Source organism: Meleagris gallopavo, chromosome 8 (genome assembly GCF_905368555.1).
Source record: "Meleagris gallopavo chromosome 8, MGAL_WU_HG_1.1, whole genome shotgun sequence".
Classification (NCBI taxonomy): Eukaryota; Metazoa; Chordata; class Aves; order Galliformes; family Phasianidae; genus Meleagris; species Meleagris gallopavo.
In genome coordinates, this window is record NC_139411.1 from 24,505,940 (window position 1) to 24,531,173 (window position 25,234).

General features: G+C 38.7%; 1 protein-coding gene across 2 annotated transcripts in view; it reads right to left on the minus strand.

The window, feature by feature from the left end:
- The window catches only part of LOC100544091 (VPS10 domain-containing receptor SorCS1), a 271,928-nt gene that overhangs the window by 45,539 nt on the left and 201,155 nt on the right, over nt 1-25,234 (minus strand). For both annotated transcript variants that reach the window (XM_085229289.1, XM_085229287.1), the window contains exons 8-16: nt 23,422-23,511; nt 18,452-18,631; nt 13,615-13,761; nt 8,290-8,392; nt 7,750-7,826; nt 6,619-6,710; nt 5,512-5,619; nt 4,391-4,508; nt 2,452-2,582 (exon numbers count right to left, since the gene is read on the minus strand). In XM_085229289.1, coding sequence (XP_085085415.1) covers nt 2,452-2,582; nt 4,391-4,508; nt 5,512-5,619; nt 6,619-6,710; nt 7,750-7,826; nt 8,290-8,392; nt 13,615-13,761; nt 18,452-18,631; nt 23,422-23,511 — 1,046 coding nt within the window. The remainder of the gene's footprint in view (nt 1-2,451; nt 2,583-4,390; nt 4,509-5,511; nt 5,620-6,618; nt 6,711-7,749; nt 7,827-8,289; nt 8,393-13,614; nt 13,762-18,451; nt 18,632-23,421; nt 23,512-25,234) is intronic.

Consider the following 25,234-nt stretch of genomic DNA (forward strand, 5'->3'; position numbering starts at 1 on the left):
TTTAGCATAAGAATTAAACCTAGCAGGCAGGTCTGTAATTTAAAGGCTATCCAATAAAAAAATAGCCAGACAGATCCTCACCGATATCATCAGTGAGATAAATATGCTTGACTCTCAATTGCACTAAGGGTCCTTTGCACCTTTTTAGCTAAATGAAGTCACCAGCACCAGCATAAACAGGCTGCTGCTCCCCATGAAGGCATGAGATATAGGAACACGGATAGGAGAAGTGCTCAGTATTAATGGCAATGGGTTCAGAGGGAGGAATGGCAGAGCAACACTTCACTCAAAGTTTCTATTAAAGGACTTGGGAGACAGGTAGCTGAAGAATGAGCACCACTGAAGATTTCCGTCCATGTCTGGAAGGTATTTCTACCAAAGAGATATTGCCGTAATAACATCCAAACAGCAGGAAGGAACACAATGGAAGGAAAGCAGCTAAATTAATGCTTTAATAACACACAAGTAACGGTGTCATCCATTTACCCAAATCAATTAAATGAAGAAGGACAATCTCGTTTCCAGGCCGTTGCTAGGACAGATTTGTTAAGGGTTTCTGCACACCTATTCCTGAAGCACCATTGCCCTCTGGCTGTGAGCTGAAACCCATGCAGGGAGCAGTACTGGTTTGGATCGAGGCCACAGGAAGAGACATCTTCTGTCAGAAGAACTCAGATTCCCGAGGCTGGAGAATCTACAGTCATTTCTAATGCCACTCGGTTTTGTTGCTGTGTAAAGCAATAAACAAATGTGCCCTTTTCTCTGAGAAAGAACCACAATGGACTGAATACAAATTTGAAAAGAACCTTGAACTTCTGATATTACTAGGAGGAAAAAAAAAAAACAAAAAACAACAGGCAATCTTTAAGTCTTTTATGACTGGCTTTTTTCTACTCTCTGAACTGATAAAACAACACACAGGTCTAACAGCAATGATGCTCTTTGTTTGTTTGTTGTAACTTTATCATATATGTATGATTGATTTTACTCCAAGCTCTGACAAGCTTAGGTAATGAAATTTTCTCTTTACAATTTCAGTGTCCAAACTACACTGAATGGGGCAGGGATTGTTGTCTTCTTTCATTCTGTATACAAACCTGTATCCTGCAACCATTACTATTGATGCAAAAAGCTGCCTAGATTACATTAAGACTGTAAAGCCAAGTGCAGCCAGTTCAGGGGCTTCTCCCTGCCTGAAGGATATGAGTTCCCTTAAACCAACTTCAATTCAGAGCCCTGATCAGCATTAAAAAAAAAAAAAAGATCATTCAAAAGCACCATGGAATTGTCATAAATGAGGATGAGAAAAGAGCTGCTGCTTCTTGCAGGAAACCCTCTCCAGAGGACATCCTTTCACAGCAAGGCTTTATTGACTGATTTTCTTCCAAATTCCCCTTCAGCCCAGCTTATGCAGGGTGCTACAGCAGTGAAGCCTAGTGAAGAGTTCAACGAGGCATGCACTGAATGCTATGGCACAGAAGCAGAGCTTTGACTTTGTTAACACAATGAATCTGGGCTGAGAAATTCAGTCAAGCCAGCAGAACTATTTTCTTGCCATTTCTTTCCTCCCCTGTCTTCTCTTCTCTGTGGCTTTTCCAAAATTCTCTGGAAAAATCTATGTAAGACCACATTCCTGACTGCATTAAGTAGATAAGTAAGTGATGACAATTTGTGGCAAATATTTCTGAACTGGATGTTTTATTCTCTTTTTCCTCAGAGGCAGCGGAGAAGGAAGCTGAAATGGATAAAGTCAAAATCCAGATCCGAGGACCACATGAATAACAGGAGCTCAAAGAGTACTGGGGAGGATCATGATATCCTACTCTAAAACAGAAGTGATTTCACCAGGAGGAGGAATACCCTCCTAGGTCAGAAAGGCTTTTTAGCAGTCTGCTCAGCTCAGAGATTTGCAGTACTTTTAAGGATATTTTTCTCAGTCTAACAAGAGGACTTTCAAAATTCTCCCCATTCCAACAGATCCAAAGGGTCTCATGAGTCTACTGAACTGTCCATCATACATCCCTAGCCATCCAAGTATTCTCATGTTCTTTCACAGCCCAGCAGACCTTTTGCAGAAAGTTTCCTCTAGGTGAATGTAAAAGAAATAAATGCCTGTTTCCTCCCAGCAAATATCATTGTGGTATTTTTGTTCTGCTACTAGCAACAAGCCTTTACAGCAGCAAATCACTCAATCAGTTTCAAAGAAATAAAAACGTATGTTCTCAGAGTGAGAAGTTCTGCAATGAAAGCAGAGGTTTATCAGAAGTGTTTCATGACTGTGAAGCCCTTAAGAGTTTAAGGGGCTTAACCACTAAGAGACTGACAATGCATTAGTCAGCCTTCTAGAACCTGAGCATGTGGGTTGGTGACCCTGCCAACCCCTATATTCTGGTAAGGTGGGAAGCACATCATTTTAAGTAATCTCACACTATTTGTGTGCCCATTGCTCACCAGTCAAAGTCTGCATCTGTGCATACACAAGGCTCTGAGGTCATACCCCCGGCATATTTTCCTTGCATGCACTTCTTCTCTGACTTGCGCTTCCTGTAGATCCTTTTTGCTCCCATGATGCAAGCTTCTCCCTGGAAACAAAACCAAAAATATATTTCTCTTACACCCACTAGGCTGTTTGTAACACCCATTTTTTCAAGACTGCGCAATATTAAGGGCTATGACTCAAGAGAAGAGGATGGAAAGTCAAATACCATGTCAGTACAGTGGAGCTAATTAAAGTTACGGAAGCTTTAATTGAAATAAAGCAGCTTTTCCAATCCACACCAAGAATTATCTGGGGTTACCTATGAATCAGATTCAATTCTGAATTTGTTCCAAGCCCAATAAGTATTTGAGTCAGACTCATTTCTTGTTTATAGATTAAGTTTCACAGCAACTGAAAACAGAGCCTGATCCCTCCACTCCGAGATAGAGTAGGTCTGTTCCGTTAATCACCTTGGCAATGATTTTATTCAGTAGAAATTAGTAATATGTATATACCTAAATATTTTCCACACTTTCTGAGTTCATTTTGTCCAGGGTTTGATTTGTAACATACTAGATGTTAACACTTCCTTGTTCTCTCACTATCTTGAACACCCTGCTACACATTTACATCGAGGGAACGTGGCAAAGCCTTCAAAATTCAAAAGAAAGCAAAGCAAAAGGCAAAAGTCCACAGCCACCTTCCTAAAAATAGTTCTGCAAGCTCCAAAGCCAGCATCTTCAAAGATATACTGCAAAATTCTTGGCATTTTTGCTTATGCAATCTCGAGAAAGTAAAGAATAAAAGAAAGTAGGGTCTAACAACTTTTTGTGATGTTAAGATCACTGCGGGAAAAATAAACTTTTCAGACCTTTGATTTGCCCATGAAAAGAGAAAGGCCCAAATGGCACCTGGTGTACAATGCTGTGAATTCTTGTATCTCAGCATCTAAGTCATAATTGGTATTTTTAGTGTGGCATTGTGCCTTGTGTGAGCAGCTAATCTGAGTCAAGCTACTTTCATTTCATATCCATTATTAAATTCTTGCCCAGCATGATATTGCCCAGCAAGACAACATTTGATGATACAAATGGGTGTACCTCTTTAGATTGCAGTGAAGACTGCGATGTTTATATGACCACAGAATTTGGGCTATATTTTGTTCCGACCTGATAGAACACAGGCTGCCATGCCAAACTTAGTAGAACTTGTAAGATTAAGATGCCCCTTGCCCACAGGAATGAGCACATTGACTCACTGGATACCTGAGTGATAATTTCAAGAATTATGCAGCCCTGCATCACATGTGCAGGAACAGGACACAGGGGTGGCAACAGAACAGTGGATAAACTGTCCAGTTCCCGCAATAAATGTACCACAGCTGAGAGAGACAGAGCAATATGGAAATGAGTGAATTAGACATGAGAGTGAGAGGGCAGAACTTGGGGAAACAAGTGTGAGGGAGCTAGAAGGGTCTAAAGTCTCTGGTTGTGAGACACAGAGGAACAGAAGAGAAAAGAGGTACGAATGAGAGAACTGCTTGGGAATTGTAAGAGAGAAGGATTTCAGGCCTATTTCAGCAGCAGCAATTCTGCTGCAGCTGCATCCCCCTGCTGGAAGGTAAGAGTCTTAGCTAATTGCCTGCACAGAGCCTCAAACCTCTGCTCCTTTTATAATACAGAGTCTTACTCATTAATTACAGAACAAGCTAAGACACTGTTCATCCTTCAGGGCTCACAGGGTGCAATCTGCAGCCAACTCATCTATGTTAAGAGAAAAATAAAACATCCAGTAAAGGACAATCGGGTACAAAAGGCCAATAGAAGAAAACACACAGCAGCCTCTCTGCTGATCCTTAACTGTAGGATCATTAGCTGTCTCAGGTCAGATCCCAGCCTCTCTGCTTCTCACCTGGCTGTGGAGTTGCCAAGTCCAGTAATCCTCTTCTGCACATCTCCGATCAAAAATGGTCTTGTAATCAATTTTCACCAGCTGCCACTCTGAGCGGTGGCTGAAATGTCCAAACACTCTACAGAATACAGTAGAAAGTGCATACAGTAAAATGTAACACCAGGTGGAGTACTGTAGTTACAGCAGAGATTATTTTCTAGGAGAGATTAATTGCTGCAGGATTCTCAGTCCTATTAGTTTTCACTTTCCTGACACAGTGGAAGTGAGACTTAGACTCCTAAATACCTACAAACCTTCTATAATACACATATCTTTTATTCTGTGAATTAATAATCCTGCTAGTAGTGCCACTGTGCAAACTGACCAAAGAAGACCTGACATGGGGATGGAAATAGTTATACCTACAAGAATTTGTTATCTTTAATTATGAGTTTTGGGAATTATTTCCACAAGAATTAAAATCAGAACCTGAATGTATTGTTCTCCATACATCTCTATTAGCTAGGGTTAGTTTTCAAGCCAGATATTCTGTTTATTACAGGTCAGTTCATTTTTTATAGACAGAAAAATAACTTTCCTCTTCCTTTTACTAACCTGATATCAAATAAAATGTCACAATTTCTGGCAGAGTGAATCTAGATTTATGCACAATGCAGTTCTCAGCATACCACATTGAAACTAATCACAATTTTTTGTGAGTCAGCCTCCAGGCAACATTTTGTCATTCAGTCTTACAAAAAACGTCTTCATTTTTCTGTTCCTTGGTTAAAAAATACAAAGTAGTAGCACAAACAAAACACAGCTATAAAATACTCTATCATTTTTCTTTTAAATATTCATCTGTCAAAAGTGACTCTTCTTTAAATCATACTCAATTTGAGGAGTTGAGTTTCAGGCTGGTAAACTAAATGATGTGCTTGCAGGTTGCAAGGAATCTTATTGTCATTCCTTCAATAATATCACAAATAAACATTGATGATCTAGCAACAGAAGACTGCATAGTCCTGGCTTCAGTTACTTCTTGGTTTGTTCACCAACCAGAAACTCTGTTGTGAACAATCCTCATAAGGTTATTATGTTGTTGCTCCTGCTAATGTTAGCATGATGGCATGCTCACTTACGTCATGATGAGAGTTTCCTCTCCAGGTTCCCCTAAAATTCCATCTACGAACAGTGGGAGTGATGTGAAACTGTACTTGCTCCAAGATTTCCCTTCATCAAAACTTAACCTGATAGAGAAAGCAAAATTAGTATCTTCTTTCCTTATTCTCTCACTGTAGTTGCGGGGATTCTACAGCTGCTATGGAGAAGTAGAAGGTAGCTTCTGTTCTTGAATATTGCATTTTTAGCCTTTGGAATATCTAATTTTGGTGGCAGCATTATAAATCAGATCATTGATCAAGCTTTCTGGCACTATATTGCTAAGCCAAGGCCAGTATTTAAGTGGCAGAAACTAATAAAGATACCTTAGACATTGATGCTTAAAGAACAAAATGTAGCCCAGCACTATGATTTTATTTAAAATACCCAAATAATTTTGAGCAATTTAATATTCGGTCCCCAACCAAAGACATTTTAAGGAGGTGTGATTTGCAGATCACAAGAGCTTTGCCTCTTCTAACCAGCAGTTTTTCCCAGTGGTAGGTCTAAGAAAAAGCTTGGAACTATTTCTTGTGACTTGGGTCTGGGTGGTTTAGATATTGATATGACTCTTGCTGCAGTGGCAGCAAATCAATGCAAAACAGCATAAAACTATATTCTACCTACCACATAAATTCAGGAATGCTAACTAGAAGAGATAATTTTGTCTCTTGGCTTCATGGCTACAAAACCATGATGCTTTTCAACAAAATTCTTGCTCGGAAGTGCTGTCTGCCACGCAGAAGACAATTTCATCAATAATTTTGAAAACTAAGAGTACTTGGGCAACTCAATAAGAGGCAAAAGCTATAATCCAAATTATGTATTATATAAATAACCAAACTCAAGAAGCCAAGTCTTAGTCAGTGAGGAATTATGTTGATGGTGTTGATGGTATATAAGATCTGGCCAAGTTGAAGCTATCTAAGCTGCAATTGCCAGGATTTATTAGCTTTATCTGAGTTAACATTTGTCCATTTCTGAAGTGATATTTTCTAGAAAACAGTGGCTTCAGCCTGATTTCTTACTTCCTGACATTTGAAAGGAAGGGTATCAGACTATCACATTAAGACAATCAGAGTCATTACCAGAGATGTCTGATAGGTAGAGATGTGTGTTTTATGGCAACCAGTACTCCTCCTTGATCCAGGTACAGAACACTGTGCTCTTCCTCAAAGATCTGAAAAAAAGAAGCATATATTTAAATCTATTTTCTTTGGTATAAAGAAAATGTCATCGTTCTTTAAATATGATCATGAAAGAGGGTAAGTAAGTACTACAGATGTTACTGAACAGAGTAAGGCAACATGTATACAGAGTTTCTGTTTTTTTTATATATCTGCCCTCCTATATATCTGCTCCCACCTACCCCCATCAGGTTCTTGAGAAGTATCTCTGCTTAGCAGAAAGTTAGAAACACTAATTTTTGCAAGGACCAACAATTTTCCTCCTTTTGATAACAGATTATCATTCAAAGAAGAACATATTTTGCTTGCATGTATCTAGCCATAGTACACGTAAGTGAGGTAGAAAGGAAATGAAGATTGCTCAAACACTATAAAAAAAAAATTAATTTCCTGGAATATCAAATAGTTAAACAGATTTTTCTTTTTCTACTTTTTTTTTTTTTTTTTTTTTTTTTTTTTTTTTTTTTTTTTTTTTTTTTTTGCATTGGCTTTCTGCAAACATCTGCTCTCAAATTTTTGCAGCAGCATAGTGAGTCTGGAAAAGTGACTCCTGGTTTCTGTAACATGATATGCCATCTATGAAATGGGAATAATACAACTTACTTTTTTTGCAGATAAACACACTGCAGGGTAGCAATGCTGTGTTATCAGGTGGGAGTCCACTAAATATTATTATCATTTAACTTTACCGTCCAGTCCAATGCACAGTGAAGGAGAACACTGTAACTGTTAATTCTTGGGAAAGTATAATAATGGATGAAAAGAAATAATCCTTTCTGCTAGAGGGTTAAACTGAAACCAAACTGAATATAATTATAAAAATAATTTTCTGTTATATGATGCATAATGACATATGCAATATTTTTCTTTGGGCACTTCTGTACCTCTTGGGAGGGAAAAGAAGCATTCCCTTTTGTAGATTTGCAAAAAGCTATTTTGAATCAAAAGAAACAAAAATGAAACAACATTTTGAATATATCTCCTTGACAGTTCCCTACAATTACTCTTAAATCCTGTGATTCTGTCATGTACCTGTCTCCATGTGTTTCCAGCATCAGAAGAAACAAACATACTGATGTCACTGTCTGATAGTTCAGGGCCTATATTACCTGTAAGTAGAACATCAATTAGTGAAGAAAAATTTAAGAAACAGCAGAACTAGCAAATCAGAGAATTAAACATATTCATTATGTAATTATGTAACATTTAGTCTTGGAAGGAAAAATGAAAGAAAGGGAGAGAATTTCAGTTTGAAGAAAATATGTGTGGGAAAAAAAACAAAAACAACACTGTATAGAGATCTATGCACCCTGTGCATAAAAGAAATTCCCTGTTTTGAATCTAATGTTCTTGGTAGTATGAGGTTAGACGTCATCTCCTCAGTCCTGAAAGTAAGCTTCAGTAAAAATCAGATGATACATTGAAGGTCCATGAAGACTTCCATCTGACAGCCTGCCCTACTGGTAGTACACCCCACAGGCCATTCCATACCCATATTCCACATCCATCACACAATCAGGATTTTCTCAGTATTTGCACATCAAATACAGGCATTCTTTAAATGTCTCATACCTGAAGCTACAATAATGCTGGGGGCAGTATCTCTGCTGGCAATGTTTCCTGAGGTATAGGGATTCTCTGAGACCTTCAGGTGAAGATGAAGGGAGCAATAGGGCTATGGAGAAAGGAGAGATTCAAGTGAAAAAGCAGACACAACACGAAGCATATGCTCCCATTTTTACAGGCCTTTGTGCATAGGATATTGCATGGGCATAGGATATCAACAGTTACTATTAAGATAGCCAAATACTATTTCCTAACTACTGTATCAAGCTACCCTCTGAAAGACAAGGCCACTGCTCTGCTTGTCTTGTGAGAATTTTGCTGTCCTTTCCCAGTGCAAATCTTTCCCAATGGGAAATTGATTCTTTAGACTGAAACTCTCACAAAGATGAGATCTTTGAGGCAGTACTCACAAAGGATGCAATGAAAACTGCAAGGGCAGGTAATGGTAAGCAGTAGCTAGCTCCTCTAACTGTTGGCTGTCATGAGAAGCAAGCAAGGTTACAGATCTGCTGAAGCAACTCACCAGGCAGCAGTGCTCAAGCTATCTCTGCAGTATTGCCCTGTCAGCATGGTGCTGAGTCACCACTTGTAAGTCATAAGAAACAACTTAATTCAGGGAGTGTCAGACCATTTCTTGACCCTGAATACTTCTGACATACGGCTCTGTTCTGCACTGCACTAGAAAGAAATATCAGGACTTGAAATTGTCAGTTTAACAGTTGTTTCATAAAATATTTAATCACCCCATCTTTATGTGACCTTTGAGATTTCAATACAAGTACGTCTGTACAAACCTTACCTATTTGTTATTGATTTTGTATCTCAGGTACTCAAATCAAACAGGAATGGTACAGAATAAATCAGCTGAGCAAGGGGGTAAGATGGACAAACAGGCAGATTCCCAAAGTTGCCATTATGACCTCTCCAAATCTACAGTGAAATAACTTTAGAAAAAAATCTGATAATTTTTGCTTTCTCTTAGGTTTTATTTTCAGTCTTTTCGTTTCCAAACCTCAGGAAACAGGCTAAGGGAAAGGAAATGGAAAAATACTGGCAAGGAAATCTGAAGCAAACTCACCAAATTGAGGGGACATCAGACAGTATGGGAATGCAAACACAGCAAAACATATGCTTCAGCTAGTATGGATTTCAGACAAGGAGGATGCTATGCAGAAAGGCCTGTAGGCCCCAGGGAGGCAGGTCTCTCTCTTATATCATTTACCTAAATGCTAGGTGTCCAGCCTCATAAATTTTGTAGGCTTCCTCTGCAGTCACTGGAAGAAGACCACTGATATACCCCATCTCCAGGTAGGAGAAAATGAGTATCATGCTGTGGGTAAGGATAACCACAAAAAGCAGTTTAGAGATGTTTTTTGTTTGTTTGTTTGTTTGTTTTTCTTTTCAAAGGTGAATGAGGATGGTAAGGAGTGATGGATCTCTCGTGTGTATTTGAGACAGGAAAAAGGAACGCAGGGTGGTGCAGAAAGGAGCACAGCCTGCCAAGTGGAATGCACTGAGAAGTTAACTTCAAATGACAGCCTTGCGAGGACAGCTGCTGGAACAGCCTGGGGTGTGGAGAGGGAGTGGGATCCAAATCGTGCTAACGCACATTCAGAAGTGGGAAAGCATTAGGAGGGAATGAGTACTTCCCTTTTATTAGTCTAGATACAGAACATATTTTTAAAACTAATGTGCTCCAAGTCCACCTCAGCATTTTCAAGACAATAATTAATGGCAGCAACTCAGCCAATTCCCCCAGTCTGACAGAAATTTGATCTTGTTAGACTCAGATTTTTGTATTACCAGAAATTTTCATTCAAATTTGTAGCACTTCACACATACAGTAGACAGAAATGGAATATATACATCAAATATTAATTAGAACATAGAATCACAGAATGGCTTAGATTGGAAAATATCTTCCCCATCATCTATTTCCAACTCCCAAGCTTAAAAACTACAACATCCAAGAAGAGTGAGAGTGCCTCAGTAGCATGACTTTTTACTGGTTGAAGTGCAGCACTGGGTAGAGACTCCAGTGACAACTAGCTGCACTGTTAAAAACAAATTTTCCTTTCCAGCCAAACACTTTACATGTATAAAATCCATTCTATCTTGCAAGAAGGCCCAAAAGAATTCCCCATACCAATCATGTTCCATAGAGAAGTTAGCACTCCTTGTATGTCTGCACTGATAGCCCCTGGTCAGGAGTGGGGCCAAGTACTGCAACGCAAGGATAATGCTAGACAATATCTAGAAACCTAGAGGTAGTCACAGTATTTGCACACCTGCAGTTGCAAGGAGCAATTAAAAAAGAAAGCACTTCCATAAGGGATACTCAGAACAGCTCACTTAGATGTTTAAATGATTCTGTGGCAGATGGTGTGAATGTCTTCCCACTTATGAAAAATGGGTCTTTGTTCTGAAATCCTTATAATCCGTACAGACAAGACAACCAAAATTAAAGAGGGAATAAACAGATGTCTGAGGAAGAAAGGCACATAGAAAATAAATGACTTGCTCAAGGTCAGATATAAAATTGGAGATAGGCCTAAAAATTGAATCAAGATTCTCCTAAGATTCAGTCCAATGTTTTAACCACAAGGCCATACTCAAAAGCTAATTGAATAACTCTCCTAGACAGTTGCCATAACTTGCAAGGTAGAATTACTCCTCAGTTAACTACTTCACAGCATGAGATAAGTATCAAACAAAATCAGCATCTTTGGGATAATAATAACTTGGCACTTATTTTATGAAGATTAAATGCATTCAGCCTAGAAAATAAGTGGTACAAACAAGAAAAAAAAAACCTCAGGCTTAGGGGGAATTTCATTGCTTTCCTCCATCCCCACTATTCAGACCAACCTCATAAAGAAACACAAATAAATTCTTTGACATGCTTTGAAAAGACCCCCTTGAGCTTTCTGTCAGTAAAGGGACAGCTCTGTCTGTTTGTTTCAACCAGATTCCCTCTTAACCTCTTTAGCTGCCAACTTAGCTTCTACACACTTATTTCTGCATTAACACTCCCTTAATTTAGCTGAGGTTTTTAAGAACAGATGTACACAGGATAACATTCTGCTCTCAGGCTGGGACCATCCAATAACTCTGGGAAAGGGCAGATCCCATTCTGCCAGTAGCTGAGATGTACATCTCTGTACACTGTGTTCCAAGCTGTAGATAGGGACAATTATCCTGAAAGCCGTCAGTGTTAAAGCATTACTACCTATCCTGGAGTAATGATGGAAACTAAGCCAGATTTACAAGACACTATTAGGAATTCACTTGGCTATACCATAGGATCAAGAAAGATCATGCCAAGGAACAGAAATATCTGGAGGGAAAAGGAGCAACTGACACAAGGGAATGAAACTGCAGATGATGCAGACATAGAGAGAGTGGGGCTTCAGAAGTGAGACGAGCTTGTGAATTGTTTAAGTACTATAACTGTCATATGGATGAGGAACAGAATTGCTTCAGCAGGAGACAATATATTTTCTCCATGGTTTTCCAGACCAAACACCTGTATGGATACCAGACTTATTTCCAAGCATTTACAACTTCTAGATCATCTATCATCTATAGATTCATCAATCTCTTTCTTGCAAATTTAGAAGACAACCACCTGAGATTCTTTATTCCCAGCTGATAATTCTACTCTGCTACCATTCCACTAGTCTGTGGGAACCTACCTAAACACAAAGGAGAACACTGGCAAGATAATGAAAGAGGTCTCTTGTCTATTTCTAACTGTAATTAAATGGAGAAAAAATAAACATGGGTAAGCATTTCCCTGGCCTTATCACAGGGATGAGACTTCTTTGGGAATAACAAATCCTCAGCTACACAGTTTAAGTCCATTGAGGATTTGCCTCTTCATGGAAAAAGAATAGAGTTTACTTTGATTATTCCATGTTTTTCTTATTCCTCTTGTGTCTCTCTAGTCTCCTAAATATTACACTACCAACATGAAAATCTTGGGATTCTGACAAAATAATTTGAAAAAGTCAAATATATTTCACAAAATATGTTCACTTGAGTTAAAACTAAGTTACAATCTATTTAAAAGACAAAGGTTTCTACACATACTCTCTTGCAAAAATTAAATTGTTTTATGTCTACGTAGTTCAGTAAATGCCACCTTTAAATTTTCATCTCACTGAAAGATTTAATTTAAAAATGCCCTTAGACACATTTTTTTAAAAGCTGGAAGAAGAAAACAAACCCAAACAAGTTTAGTCACATTCTGAGATAACTTTGCTTCTTGGCCGTCAGTCCACTCTATTTATTTTGTTCCAAATCGAGGAGAAAATTAAAGGCTTGAATTTTTGCTCTATCAAAAAGATCAATTATTTAAACAGCTTCAAATATCAGGTTAGTTACAGCAATAATGTATAGGTTTCAGATCAGAGATTGGCACAGTATTCAGCTACATACCAGAATAAACAAAAGGTAAAGCTGATTTGGATACTAACTTACAGCGTCAACATGAAAAACATCACTTTTTTTCTTTTGATGGAAAATAGCATGCAGGTAGAGGACAATAGGAGGAAGAGTAGTCTAAGTAATGGCCATGGAACTATGTTAGATTTTATTTTTTTTTACTATAAAAGCTCTTGAAAATCTCCAAGGCTGCAGTTCAGAGTATTATCTCACTACAGAATAAGCTGAGAAGTATGTGGAAATCAGGCTAAGCTATATGATCTGACAGAGAGCTCCAATTCTATCCACTCAGTGTTTCTATATTAGAAACCCTTTGCATATAGTGACTATTAAATATTTATATATACGTTGATCTACATCAATTAGCACAGACAGATATACTAAACACACAGCTATACGTATATTTGCGTGAATATGTCAATTCTAACTTTTGATCTCAAAATTAAAATATCAGTGAAGGGCCAATAAAATGGCTTGGAAAAAAAACAGTTCTTTCTACTTGAGCCTGTCTCAAGTTGTCAGGCCTCTTGGAAGTTCCGCAGTACAATAGCTCACTCCTCCCATCTAGTGTCCAGAGAACCAACTGCTCAAAAACAGCATCCAGCTTCATGCGCTGTTTAAGAGGAGACAATCAGTTGTGCAGGAGGCAGCTGATCTACGATGCTTCATTTTGTTCCAGAAATTAAATTAAACTAAATTAAATTACAATGCCAACTTCTTTCTACACCATCTGGCCAACCAAGCCTGATGTACCACAGTTTTAAAATGCAGTGTTCCTTCCATGAGTTACACTGCATGGGGAGAGAGGTCCTTCCCTTCTGTTACCTGGCAGAAAAAAGATTGTTCTGGGCTGTTAGTACCCCTCAAATCTCCCCATATACTTACCAGGAGACAGTGAACAGGGTTTCCTTTCAGATCAGTGTCCGGAGCCTGCAACAAATTCCAGTCCCTCCCTTTATTGTAGGTGATGAAAGTTTTCACTTGGTTGTCAATCTTCTTGTTAGCCAAGAACATTCCCTTTATCCCTGCTACCTAGGAAAAATTGACATGGCTGAAAAATAGATCAAGCCCATACAGTTTCTCTGTATGTGACTTTCCTGCCCTGTTAAACCCAACAAATATCTTGTGGTTGTATGAGTGTGTTAGATGTTGTGGAAAGAAATGCCAAGGAGCATCATATGTGAAGAAGTGCAAGTGGAAGAAAAAGCCTGTATTTCAGAAGAAGCATAAGAATATGGTAAGACATCAATAGAGTTAACTGTAAAGTGACAGTTGTTCAACTGGGTAGACATCCTTTCCCCTGAAAGTTTAAATATGCACAGGGCAGTTATTTCTCTCTTGCATGCAGTAGCAGGAAATAGCAGCAATTTTGACCTTGCAGAGAAAATGACAACATGCACACACATTTGCTGTTTAGTGCTTCTGTTCTCACACAGTCTGCTTAAGACATTTTATCTAAGGATCTCTGTGCATTCTACAAGTATCAGTGTTTCAATAGGGTAAGTTGGGGTATTACAGAATCACAGAATGGCCACAGTTGGAAGGGACCTCAAGGATCATGAATCTCCAACCCCCCTGCCACAAGCAGGGCCACCAACCTCCCCATTTAATACTAGACCAGGCTGCCCAGGGCCCCATCCAACCTGGCCTTGTAACACCTCCAGAGATGGGGCATCCACAATCTCTCTGGGCAGCCTGTTCCAGCATCTCACCACTCTCTCTGTAAAGAAATCAACAGGTAGGTAGATAGGACCAGCTTTGTTTTCAGAAGAAACTGAAGCACCAGTGACTCAAGAAAGGCCTCCCAGAATGCTAGTTATAGAACGAGATCCTCATCTTTTTATTCTTCCCAGCATTTTATCCAACAGCTTTACTCCATAGGTCTGCAGGAAAATTTTGGAAAGACTCTACGCTGACGGACTCAAATTGGAATTGAGCCAAGAGTGCCTTAGTAGGAAGAAAAAAAGTCAACCTCAAACCACAACTCATATTGCAGAATGTTCCCATCTTCTTAGCACACTGAAAATCAATAGCCCAGTAGCTATTGCTGCTTGCGAATGAATTTGTTAGGCTGTCGTTCTGTAATCTGAGCACTACAGTGAGAAGTGAAGGGAAATGGGAGAAGATGGGGGAAACTGAGAAACTTCTTGTTTTTCATCAAATCTGTTCAATCATACACTCTATCCCTTCTTCTTCTGCAAAAGTGGGGCACAGAATCATTAATCAAGCTCTTTTGCTGACAGAGATTATTACATAAATAGCATCATGTGGCAAATGGTTACTCAGCAAATTCAAAATTTGTTCCAGCTCAACTGATTTAATTACATGGGTATAATTGGACGCTACTATTCCTACTCAGTAGGATGTGACTCTAGTCACATGCCATGGGACTACTACTATATAGTACACCAGTACAGTACACTGGTGTACTTATACATTCTGAATAGTACTTTCTTCCCTGAGTAATGACACCGAATTTTATGTTAATAAAAACTTAGATATGATTTGCTATAATGGGCAATAGCCTTTAAATTAAGTAATTTAGTTATTTATTGTTGATTTAAGTGTAAAAAAGATCATATTTTCCATATCATATTTTCTGGATAGTTTTGATGCACAAACTATTCAAGTTTTCTTTGTTCTGTGGTAGAAAGGCAGCCCAACGAGACCGGGTTTTTTCCTCTACCAGTGAAACTGTATGAGTAGTTAGGGTTGGAAAAATAACATTGTTCTGGCTTTCTTACCAGAGGTCAGTGCCTATAGCTCTATTTGTACTTTTCTTTGTTGTTGACCTGAAATAGTTGTATTATGGAGTCCCTGTGAAATGCTGGCTATAAATGATTAAAAAGCATTTTATATATGAGTTGATAAATGTGTTCTGAAATCCTATGAATTTTTCTTTTCATGATTCTACTCCCAGGCTGAAACTCAAAATGCTTTCCAGAGAAAGCAAAGTGTAAGTTATGCTGTCAACCTGGAACAGCTCTATCTTTAAGAAACAACAACTGCAAACAGTGTAAATGTTTGTGTGCTTTCTGTAGGAAGAGATGCACCTGTTGCATATGCACATCCGTGACACACACAATGATCTGTCCGTGCAGTCATAATGGAGATAGAGCTATGCAAGTAAGGGCTTGAACAGCAGTGTTCAGAAAAATAAGCACTGTGTCTGTATTTGCAGGCTTTGTAGGCAATCCCCCCACCCTCACAAGCACTGCACGTAGATATAAATGCTGCCTGTGCTTTTAGTGAAAGTTTTGAACAAGATGCTCAAAACACATCCTTCGTTCCCCATTACCCACTTCACACTTCAAACATTCAGTTCCTCTCTGAAATACACACTGTTAAAAAATGAAGACCTGCATAGGAATGCATGCCGTAGCTACACAGGTACACCTCGTCAATTCACAGCAACTCTTTCTGCTAATGACTGCCATTCTGTTTTAAGTTGCTGGTCAAATACGATAGTTTGCCTTCAGTTGTCCTTTACTTGGAACCCATCCCAAACCATGCCGAAGAGGCCAACTATTATCCATCTAGCATAGATTCTTACAGGCAGGATTGTCTTGCTGCAGAACATTCCTGCTAAAGAGCCAAGCAGAGCAATACCGCATCATTTGGAGAGGTGCATTGATTAGAAAAAAGAGAACCCACTGGTCAGTGACTCTCACTCTTTCCTTCTTCTAGGGTATAATCTGTAGGGCAGTACCCCTGGAACCGCAGTCCAGTGTCCAACTGATGCACCAGCACTAGAAGATGATAGGGAGAAGAGCTATTCTCACAGCCTACACAGTCCAACATGTAGAAAGAGAATTAGTGTCCCAGTGGTAGTGGTCTCCTCATCCCCTACCATGTCCAGAAGCAGAACAGCCAGCACCCTGATATAACTGTCTCCCACTGAAAGGCTCCTGGGAGCATTCCTCCAGGAGCATTCCTCCAGTCCCCTCCAGGGACGAACTTCCATTTTCTCATCAAGTCCAATGTAATTTCCCACTGAGCAGAACTGAAAAGATTTATTGCTGATGTAGAACCACATTAGGAATGTGCATACAGAAACACCTTCACCACAACGCAAGCAGATAAACTTATTTTTTAATACCTGGTAAACATAAGCATACAGACACATACACATTAAACAGGCGTTTTTCTGGCATCTTCTCAAGTAATCCTTCTTTTCCATATAAACTGCTGTCACAAAAGGAGGACTCACTCTGCAATTTCTTCACTTCCTTTTAATTTATCTATGAATTTTTTTTTTCTTTTCTGATCTTCATCTCCATTTACCCCTGAAGCACTCATCATTTGCAATAACTCTGCTGGGAGAATCATGCTGGATGGCTTCCTGTTCCCTTCCAGCTAGAACATCAAATTGAAAGGAAGTTTTGTGCCAGGTTCAGTGTCAGTCAATATTCTTTCTATCTAGATAATCAGCAGATATGATGCTACAAGTCTGATTTCATCAGTTTCAATCCAGGTTACTGTGTAGTATCAGTCTAATAAAACAAAACAAAGGCTTTTCTCCCTCCACTGGGATGTAGGACACTTTTACATAATGAAGTGAAACCACTTCTGGAGCTGACAGTAATAAGAGGTAACAGCCTTTCCATGCACTGCCAGCATTGCAAAGAGATTAACAGTAAAAACTCCAAATGACTGGGAAATGACAGTGCTCATCCTCCTACAATTCATCCAAATTTACGTACTGTGCTTGGGCTCTGTCTTGACAATTCAAGGTGGTTTCCAAGTAAAGGACAGCTGAAGGCAAACTATTCAGTAGAGCTAGTTTCAGTGATGGGAAATACAGGGAGCATTTCCATTTTTAAAGGAACTCAGAACTAGTTCATAGCCTTTGTTCTAAATGGTCATAAAGACGACTGGAAGAGATTTGAAAAGAGAAGCAAACCCCAAAATTAGCAACTGAGCATTGAAATTCTACTCAGCTGTACCCAGAAATAAGACTGCCGTCAGGACAAGAGAAGTACAAGGGCGTGTTACAAGTCCTATTCTCAGGATCAGATGTCACAGAAGACAGTGTAAATTAGCTGTCTTACAGGTGAGCTTAGACAGAATGTACTTGTTAGGATCAGGATAAAGAAAACATCAACACGAAGAAGGAGAGTATCCATGCTCATGAGATAGCTCAGGAGTGACTATCTAAAATTCCGTTCTCAGAATAGCTCAAGCAGCAGAAGGCAACAAAGACAGCTGAAAACTACAGTCTCTAATTCCTTCTATCACCAGAGCTTAGGCTTTCAGAAATGCAATGAAAATGGCAGAATTGCAGAACGATGTTGTTCACAGAGCTGGGAGCCTTCTGAATCAAAGACTGGAACAATGTGGGTCAGAGGCTTGATTCATTTGTGTCAGCAGGATTTTGGCTGAGAAAGCTTCTTGTTGGAATGTAATGAACTATTCAGCTACTTCTTCCAACGCATATCTTTCTACATAGACATGAGGTTTTCCTCACCTGAGAACCTACTGGAGAGCACAGTAGTGACTCTCTTCAAACAACTAGGCTGGGACTAGTTTCAACACTTGTGCAGCCTGGCTTGAACCTCCTGTGCTTGCACTGAGATCCTCGTTTAAAAGAAGGATAAAAATGTGTTCAGATTTGGCTCTGCTATTTTCATACATTCTATGAGACTGATGTGTAAGAACACAATGGAACTGGATGTCACATGAGTTTGTAGGTAAGAATGAAAAATTTAGAGTCATGACATACCTCATAGAGGTCAATCATCACATTCCCATCCAGCCCTTGACTACTCTTGACGTTTTCCAATGCCAGGGTGAAATACACCCCTCGGGTGTCTGAGATATACAGATTGTATGTGTCGTTCTGGTTCCATTCTTGAACAGCTGCAAACACCTGACTCTCATCTGTGCTGATAACATGCATGTCCTGAGGAAAGAAAGCAAATGCACGTTACAAGAGGGAGCTCGGCTCTGTCATTTCCAAGGGCATCATGGTAACTGTGGAGGAGCAAAGGATATATTTTAGTCTGGAGTTTAATTGAAAACTGTAGACAACATTTCTGTAAGCGGAAAATTCCATCCAGGAATATTTTACAGCAGCACTCTACTGTCAGTTTTCAAAGCCAGTTTTAAAGTAATTAACTGATGAGGTGTTAATTGAACGTTCACTTTGGCAACAGAGTGTTATACAGCAGCACTTTGCTTCTTCTACCAAAATTTTAATTAGTACTTGGTTTGAGGGAGGGGAGGTGATTTTTCTGTTTGCTTTATTTATTTATTTTGTGTTTAAGCAATACTACTTATGACTGTAGAATCACAGATGTAAATAACACTTTAAAATATATTTCTTAAAGAAATTAAAAAATGAAGAAAAAACATCAGGAACATCTGCCTCTTGCCTTCTAGCTCTCATAAACCAAGTATGCTTGAGAACCGATAGAGGATCTAATTGGCAGCCAGTGTTGCTGTTGTTTATTATTTCTAATGACTGTGTCATCTATGAGTCAAGGCCCTGGACCACTGTGATAAACTCCCCTCCAGCAATATGACAGAGAGACAACCCTAATTCTCACTAGATGTGAGGAGCAAAAGTGTAGTTAGATCACAAATGTTATGAGTTATGTTTTATTTTTCTTTATTTGCTCTGTGTTACAGTAGGCAGGAAGTAATGAAATGAGTGCATAATTTAAATAATAATAATAATAATCTCTTAAACCTGAACCTCTCTTTCAATGCCTGGAGAAATTATCCAATGAAACAAGCCACTAAGAGAGAGAGTTATAATGAAATTCCAAGGCTCTATCTGCCTGGTACAGGAGGGCTGAGTTCCTCATGCCTTACAAATCCATAGAGATAGGACAAGAAATGCAGATTTCTTAGCAGTAGGTGATTCCCTGAAGATTCAGCTCTATGCTTTGGGCAGTTATCCCTAAGTTATTTTGCATCCATGGATCTCAGCCAGGAGTTTTGACGTATATGCAAAACTGGGACTCTATTAGAAAATATATTCTTTGAAAGTTGATGCTACTTCTTACTCTGTTAATATAACAGTCTTTGACAATTTTCTTGCTGATTTGTAGGGGGGGAAATAATAATTGCATATAGAGCCTTATGGTATAAATGTGAAAAAATAATAGAGGGAAGAAATCTGACTTAGACATTTCAAAGTGGATTCACTATAAAGTTAAGATTCAGTAAGGTTAGTTGTTGACTCAGATCCAGATCTATGCAGATGAATGTTCACCTGGTTTACCTGCTTCTTTGTACTGGAGAAAAATGTATCCCAGAAGATGAGCTAGCTTTGTAGAGGAACAGATTGGGTTAAAATCTGAGGCAACCAGAAATGCAATATAAGTCCCATTGGTTTTGATTAATTGTGGTTGTGAACAGATATTCTCTCTGAGCTCCAGCTGTAATGGTAGAAGTAACTGCCACAGCTGTTTGTCAGAGGTTCCTCATTTCACACTATCATCCTAGTTGATCTTCCGGTAGAGCTACATAAGTAGATGATCACAGTGTGCTTCAGGCAGTTTCAGATGGCACAGCTATAGTTCCAAGCTCAAACTTTCCAATATATGTTCATAAACACGGACAGATCTCTCTACTTAAAGGTTAAAAGATATTCTGATGATCATCAGGGAAAATTAAAGGCAATTTCACACAGTTTAAGAAGCAAATGAGTTAATCCATCCATTACGTCCTTCCTGAGTTTTGATCAGAACATGCTATAATACCAAAGTCTAAGATCACAGTAAGGCTCAAGGAATTTAAGCCTAGACAAACACAAATTGAGGAAGAAATGGTACAATATAGTGTATGTAAAAAGAAAATAAGTATTCCAACTGATTGCTTTTGTGAATCCGTCAACTAAACATGACCTTGTCCAGTAGACTCTGGTATAATGTAATGGCTTGATTGAAGGGATTCAGTACATGGGAATCCAACACGTCCTTGAACAACATCAGGGAGTTGTTAGTTTTCACATTGTTAAAAATAAAAAATTTTCAGCATACTGAAACAGTTTTATTATCCATCCTTTTTGACTTTCCAAGGACAAAGTAAGAGCATGATTTTGTGCATGCATTTGATCAGGTGTCTACTCAAATGACTAAAGGCCAGGGCTGTTTGAATCACCAAACATGCTCCAGTTGTCCTTTTTTGCACTTGGTCAGGGAAATTTTCTTCCTGGCAATTTAATTAGTAGGGATGCATAGGATGTGTATTGCCTGTTTTACCCAACAATTATTTCATTTGAGAGTTCTTTTTAAGGTTTGTATTTCAGGACTTTCTTGTGGTTTTGTGGTTTGGTACCACAAACACCTATCCCATTGGTATTTAGCCCAGCACTGGATTAAGGACAAGCCTTTTTTAAAGAGAAATTGCTTGGCTCAATTCTGTATTCAGAGATGTCTGCCCAATGGATTGGTCTAAAATTGAGTTAATTTGAGCGCTGTTTCTACACATTTAAGGTGATTATCATGAGTGACAATACAAAGTCTATGACAGACACCAACCTCACTGCAGAAATTAACAGATTTCAGTAAATACCATTCACAGGGTTAACACAAGCTCATGTACAGGTTAGACATATACTTGTACTGGAAAGAGTTTCAGGTTCATTCAGGCTTCTAATAGAATTGGTTACCAGAATATAAATTACAACAGCAAAAAAATTATAGATTTGATTTGTTATAGGCCATTCCTGCCTGAACAACAGTATCACCTGCCAAAGCTGCCTGCCATCACATCCCTCCAGATTAGGAGCAACATAAAGAGACAAAAAGTTTGACATCTTCAATTCCAGTAGCAACTTAGTACTGTTTACCATACTTGGCCCCACTTTCTTAGCTGAAGGAGATAAAAGAGAATTTAGGCATAAAAGAAGCTATTTGTTTCAATGCCTTTGAATAATATAGTGCTTTGTGCATTTTTAATAAAAGCAGCTATCTTGCTTTGATACCAAACTGCCAGACAACCACAGATCCACTGTAGCTCCCTCCAAGCCAAACAGGGCTTTTCAGTCTTTGAAGACATTCCCAGTTTCTGACAAAGCGTCTTATCTCCTTAAATATCTGCTTTTTTCCTTGGGTCAAATAGCATGAACATATTGCTCCTATTCCTACTCTCTGAGAACACATGAGAATGTAATCACAGTATATTTTTCTTGGTTCTCCAGACTTTTCATTGAGTTGGACTATTGGAGAAATAAGCGTATGAAAAAGGCAGACAACCAGCTCAAAGCAAGCAATCTTGCTACAGACAGTCTGAATCAATTGTAAATTATTTTAATTTAGGTATTACAGTATCCATCCTAAAAATCCAATTCATTTGCTAAGGATTACTTGATATTATACCTGCTTAAACTGTAACTAAAATGACAGAGTAAATTCCTTCCAACTTGCACATGAAGTTTCAAACTGTGCCTTCGAGTAGTATCTTCAAATATGCCTGAAGATTTTGGGACAGTCAGGATTTCAGGTCTCACAAAAAATCCAAAGTTTGTCTGGGACTGTAGAAAGAAGTATACTGGGAATTCAATCCACAAATCTATGCATCTTCTAGCAAAATAAATAAATAAATAAATAAATAATTCTTTTACTGAAGTCACATTTCATAGCCAGTTCTCCTGTGTCACAGCCAAAAAGAGATCATGGCTTCTGGTACAGTCCCCAGGATCCTAAGAGTTTAGGTTTTCAGGTAACTCAAGCGAAGCACAACAGCAGAGTATACGAGGTATGGCACTGAAAACAATGGGTTTGAGCTGCTGTCTGGTTATATGATGAAGGTCACCCACTCAATCCACTATAAACAGGTCTGATCGAGTTGGGAATCAAAGACAGCCAGCTGTGACAATAGCCAAATGACCCCCTTGAATATTTGCATTTACAAAATAGTGATATACTTTCAACTTCCTGGAACAAGCTGACTGAGCATTTTCTTTTTTCTGTTTGCATTCTCAAAAATTAACCAGGGATTGTCATTTTTCTTCAGATGCTAGATGTTATACAGAGTTCACAAGATCATTTGCTACCTTTGAACTTAGATTTAATTTAAGCCAGCCTATAAAAAGAATGAAAAGAGTTTTTAAAAAAGATAAGTATTTGTCTCTGTTAAGAAGCTGTTAGGACTCCAGCTGCAAAAGGGTGATTTTTCCAAAATAGAGCCAACATTTTATAATAGTCTTTTTAAAAAAATCCAGCTTCAGAAGGCAGCAATAGCCTTTCAAGCTCCAGTGCTAATTCACCATTGTTCTTAATTAGGGAGGATATGGAGCAGACACACAAAGCCATCCCTTTTCTTGATTCCCATTAAAATCTGCTAATGAGGCAAAACAGAAAAAAAAAAAAAAGAATCACATATCACAGGGGATTTTATATCCCTCCCTCTGTCCCCTAGAAAAGGAAATGGGAACAGGGGGAAAAGGAGGAAGGAGGGGAAAAGAAGGAAGGGGGGAAAAGGAATTCCTCCAAAATTTATTCAACCAACCATAAAGAAATTATAATTGACATAGGCTGTGGTAATCTGTCTGTATTTCATGCTGATGTTCTTGACAAGGCAACGTGGTGAACTTGAGTCTTTCTTGCTTGCAAATGCTCTCTTAATCAACGATGCTTTCACTCAGTGCATGTCATCTTGTTGTTACTTGTATTGTTTTCAATTATTTCTGAACAAATAGAAAACCTGTAGGTACATATGGGCATTCCAGCAACAACTTACCTTGGGCAAGGAGTACTTTGGCAGCTTTATCGGTGTAAATGCATTCCTCCTATAAGAAACATAATAATGTGGTCTTCCACCTGATGTCACCTACAAGAAAAGCAGAAAATTTTCCTTCAGCATTATTTGAAATGTTTTTTAATTAATGGTGAAAACATCAAGCAAAACCTCCTAAGGCAAACATCACAGTGTTCATACCAGTGGTTAAAAACTGCAGTTGTGTTATGGGTGCTGAATAACCACTGAGAGCAGCTAAAAAAGAGAGAGTAAGAGAAATGCCATTTTCTGCAAAGAGGAACAAGGGCTAGAATTTCAGCTGAAAGTCTGTGGAAGGCAAAGCCTTGGCTTCACTTGGCCCATTACGTTCCCTGCTGATTCCTGCTCTCCTCTCAACACAAAACAACCTGTTCTGTGTTATTTACACAGCTGCCATGTAAGTTATTGGTTGGAGCAGCTGATTGGCAGACATGATGCTTGATTTCCATTTCTGTCTTCACATTTAAGTGCCTAAATAGCAATACTGGGTTAAAGCAGCATGTGGTTTCATTTTCCACCACCTATTAATGAGGGGTTAAAAAAACAGCTGACGATGTTAGTTACTGAAGCATAATCAATGTTTGTAAAGTACTTTGAAATCTATGGATGAATGATACTGAAGAACAAATATTCTAAGGGACTCTCCATGCAGAACTCTGCTTTAATTGCCTGCTACCTAGGCTTATCAAGCTGTTTTTTTCATAGTGTTTTAAAGTGCACCGCAGTAGTTTAAAATGGAAGAAGCACAGAGGCTAAGATCATACCAGATTAAGTAAAAATAAGAACTACTTATTTTAAAGCTCTTCATCTTTTTTTCTTTTTTCTTTTTTTTTTAAGGAATTAATCAAAAGTTAGAGGAAGGAAGGCTAGAAACATTGTTTATGAGCAAGTGTGTGTTTGTAACAAAAAACAGCGCTACAGAAGAAATGAGCCCACTTTTCCTTATTCTCATGCTATGGAAACAATTCTCATTGCAAATGGCTTGGTTGCAGAAAAGCCAGATGGAGATCAAGGTAGGGAAGGCTGGGGAGGGCTTTCAGGCATTCCCTTATTCCTCCAGCCCTTCACTGTCTGGTGTGAGGTTATTCCTCCTCTGAAGAATAGTGTCTGCGATACGTCAAAGTCCAATATCAGTTGCAGCATTTCATTTAGCAGTTCTGTGCTTTATTCCTTATAGATAAATCCCGTATTTAACCACTTGAAGAATGCTATTTTACACTTACCAGTTAACTGTGAATTCACCAACAATTAGGATCAAAGAAGAGATTGTTTCCAAGAATTAAAATATTTTTATTTTGTATTTGTAAGTGTCAACCATTACTGACTGGCAAATACTATCTCTTTGACCTGTTAACATTGGGCAAAGTCCAACAGAGCAGTAGAGAGAAGGTTGTAAGAGATTGCCTATCCTCATTCTCCTTTCTCTACCATACAGTCAGCGCTGAAGTGAAACAAAGAAATCTTACAGCTCTAGGAAAACTGCACAACAGTTTATAGACAGAAAGTTGAAAGCACCAAAATACAAAGGCTGTCAAAATTCAGATGATTTCAGATGGCTTCAACGGGCCAAAAGAATTAATTTCTGTTTAGCGTGTAATAAAATCAGGTCAGAACAGAGAAGACGCGAAAAGAGCAAAAACCAAGGAGTCAGTGACAAGGCAATGAATGATTTCAAATAGAAAGAGAAACTTCCCAGCTCCTGTTTCAGTCATGTCACATACATACACATACAGCTATTCAGAAATTAGAGAGCAAGTCTGAACAGTGATGCATGCCC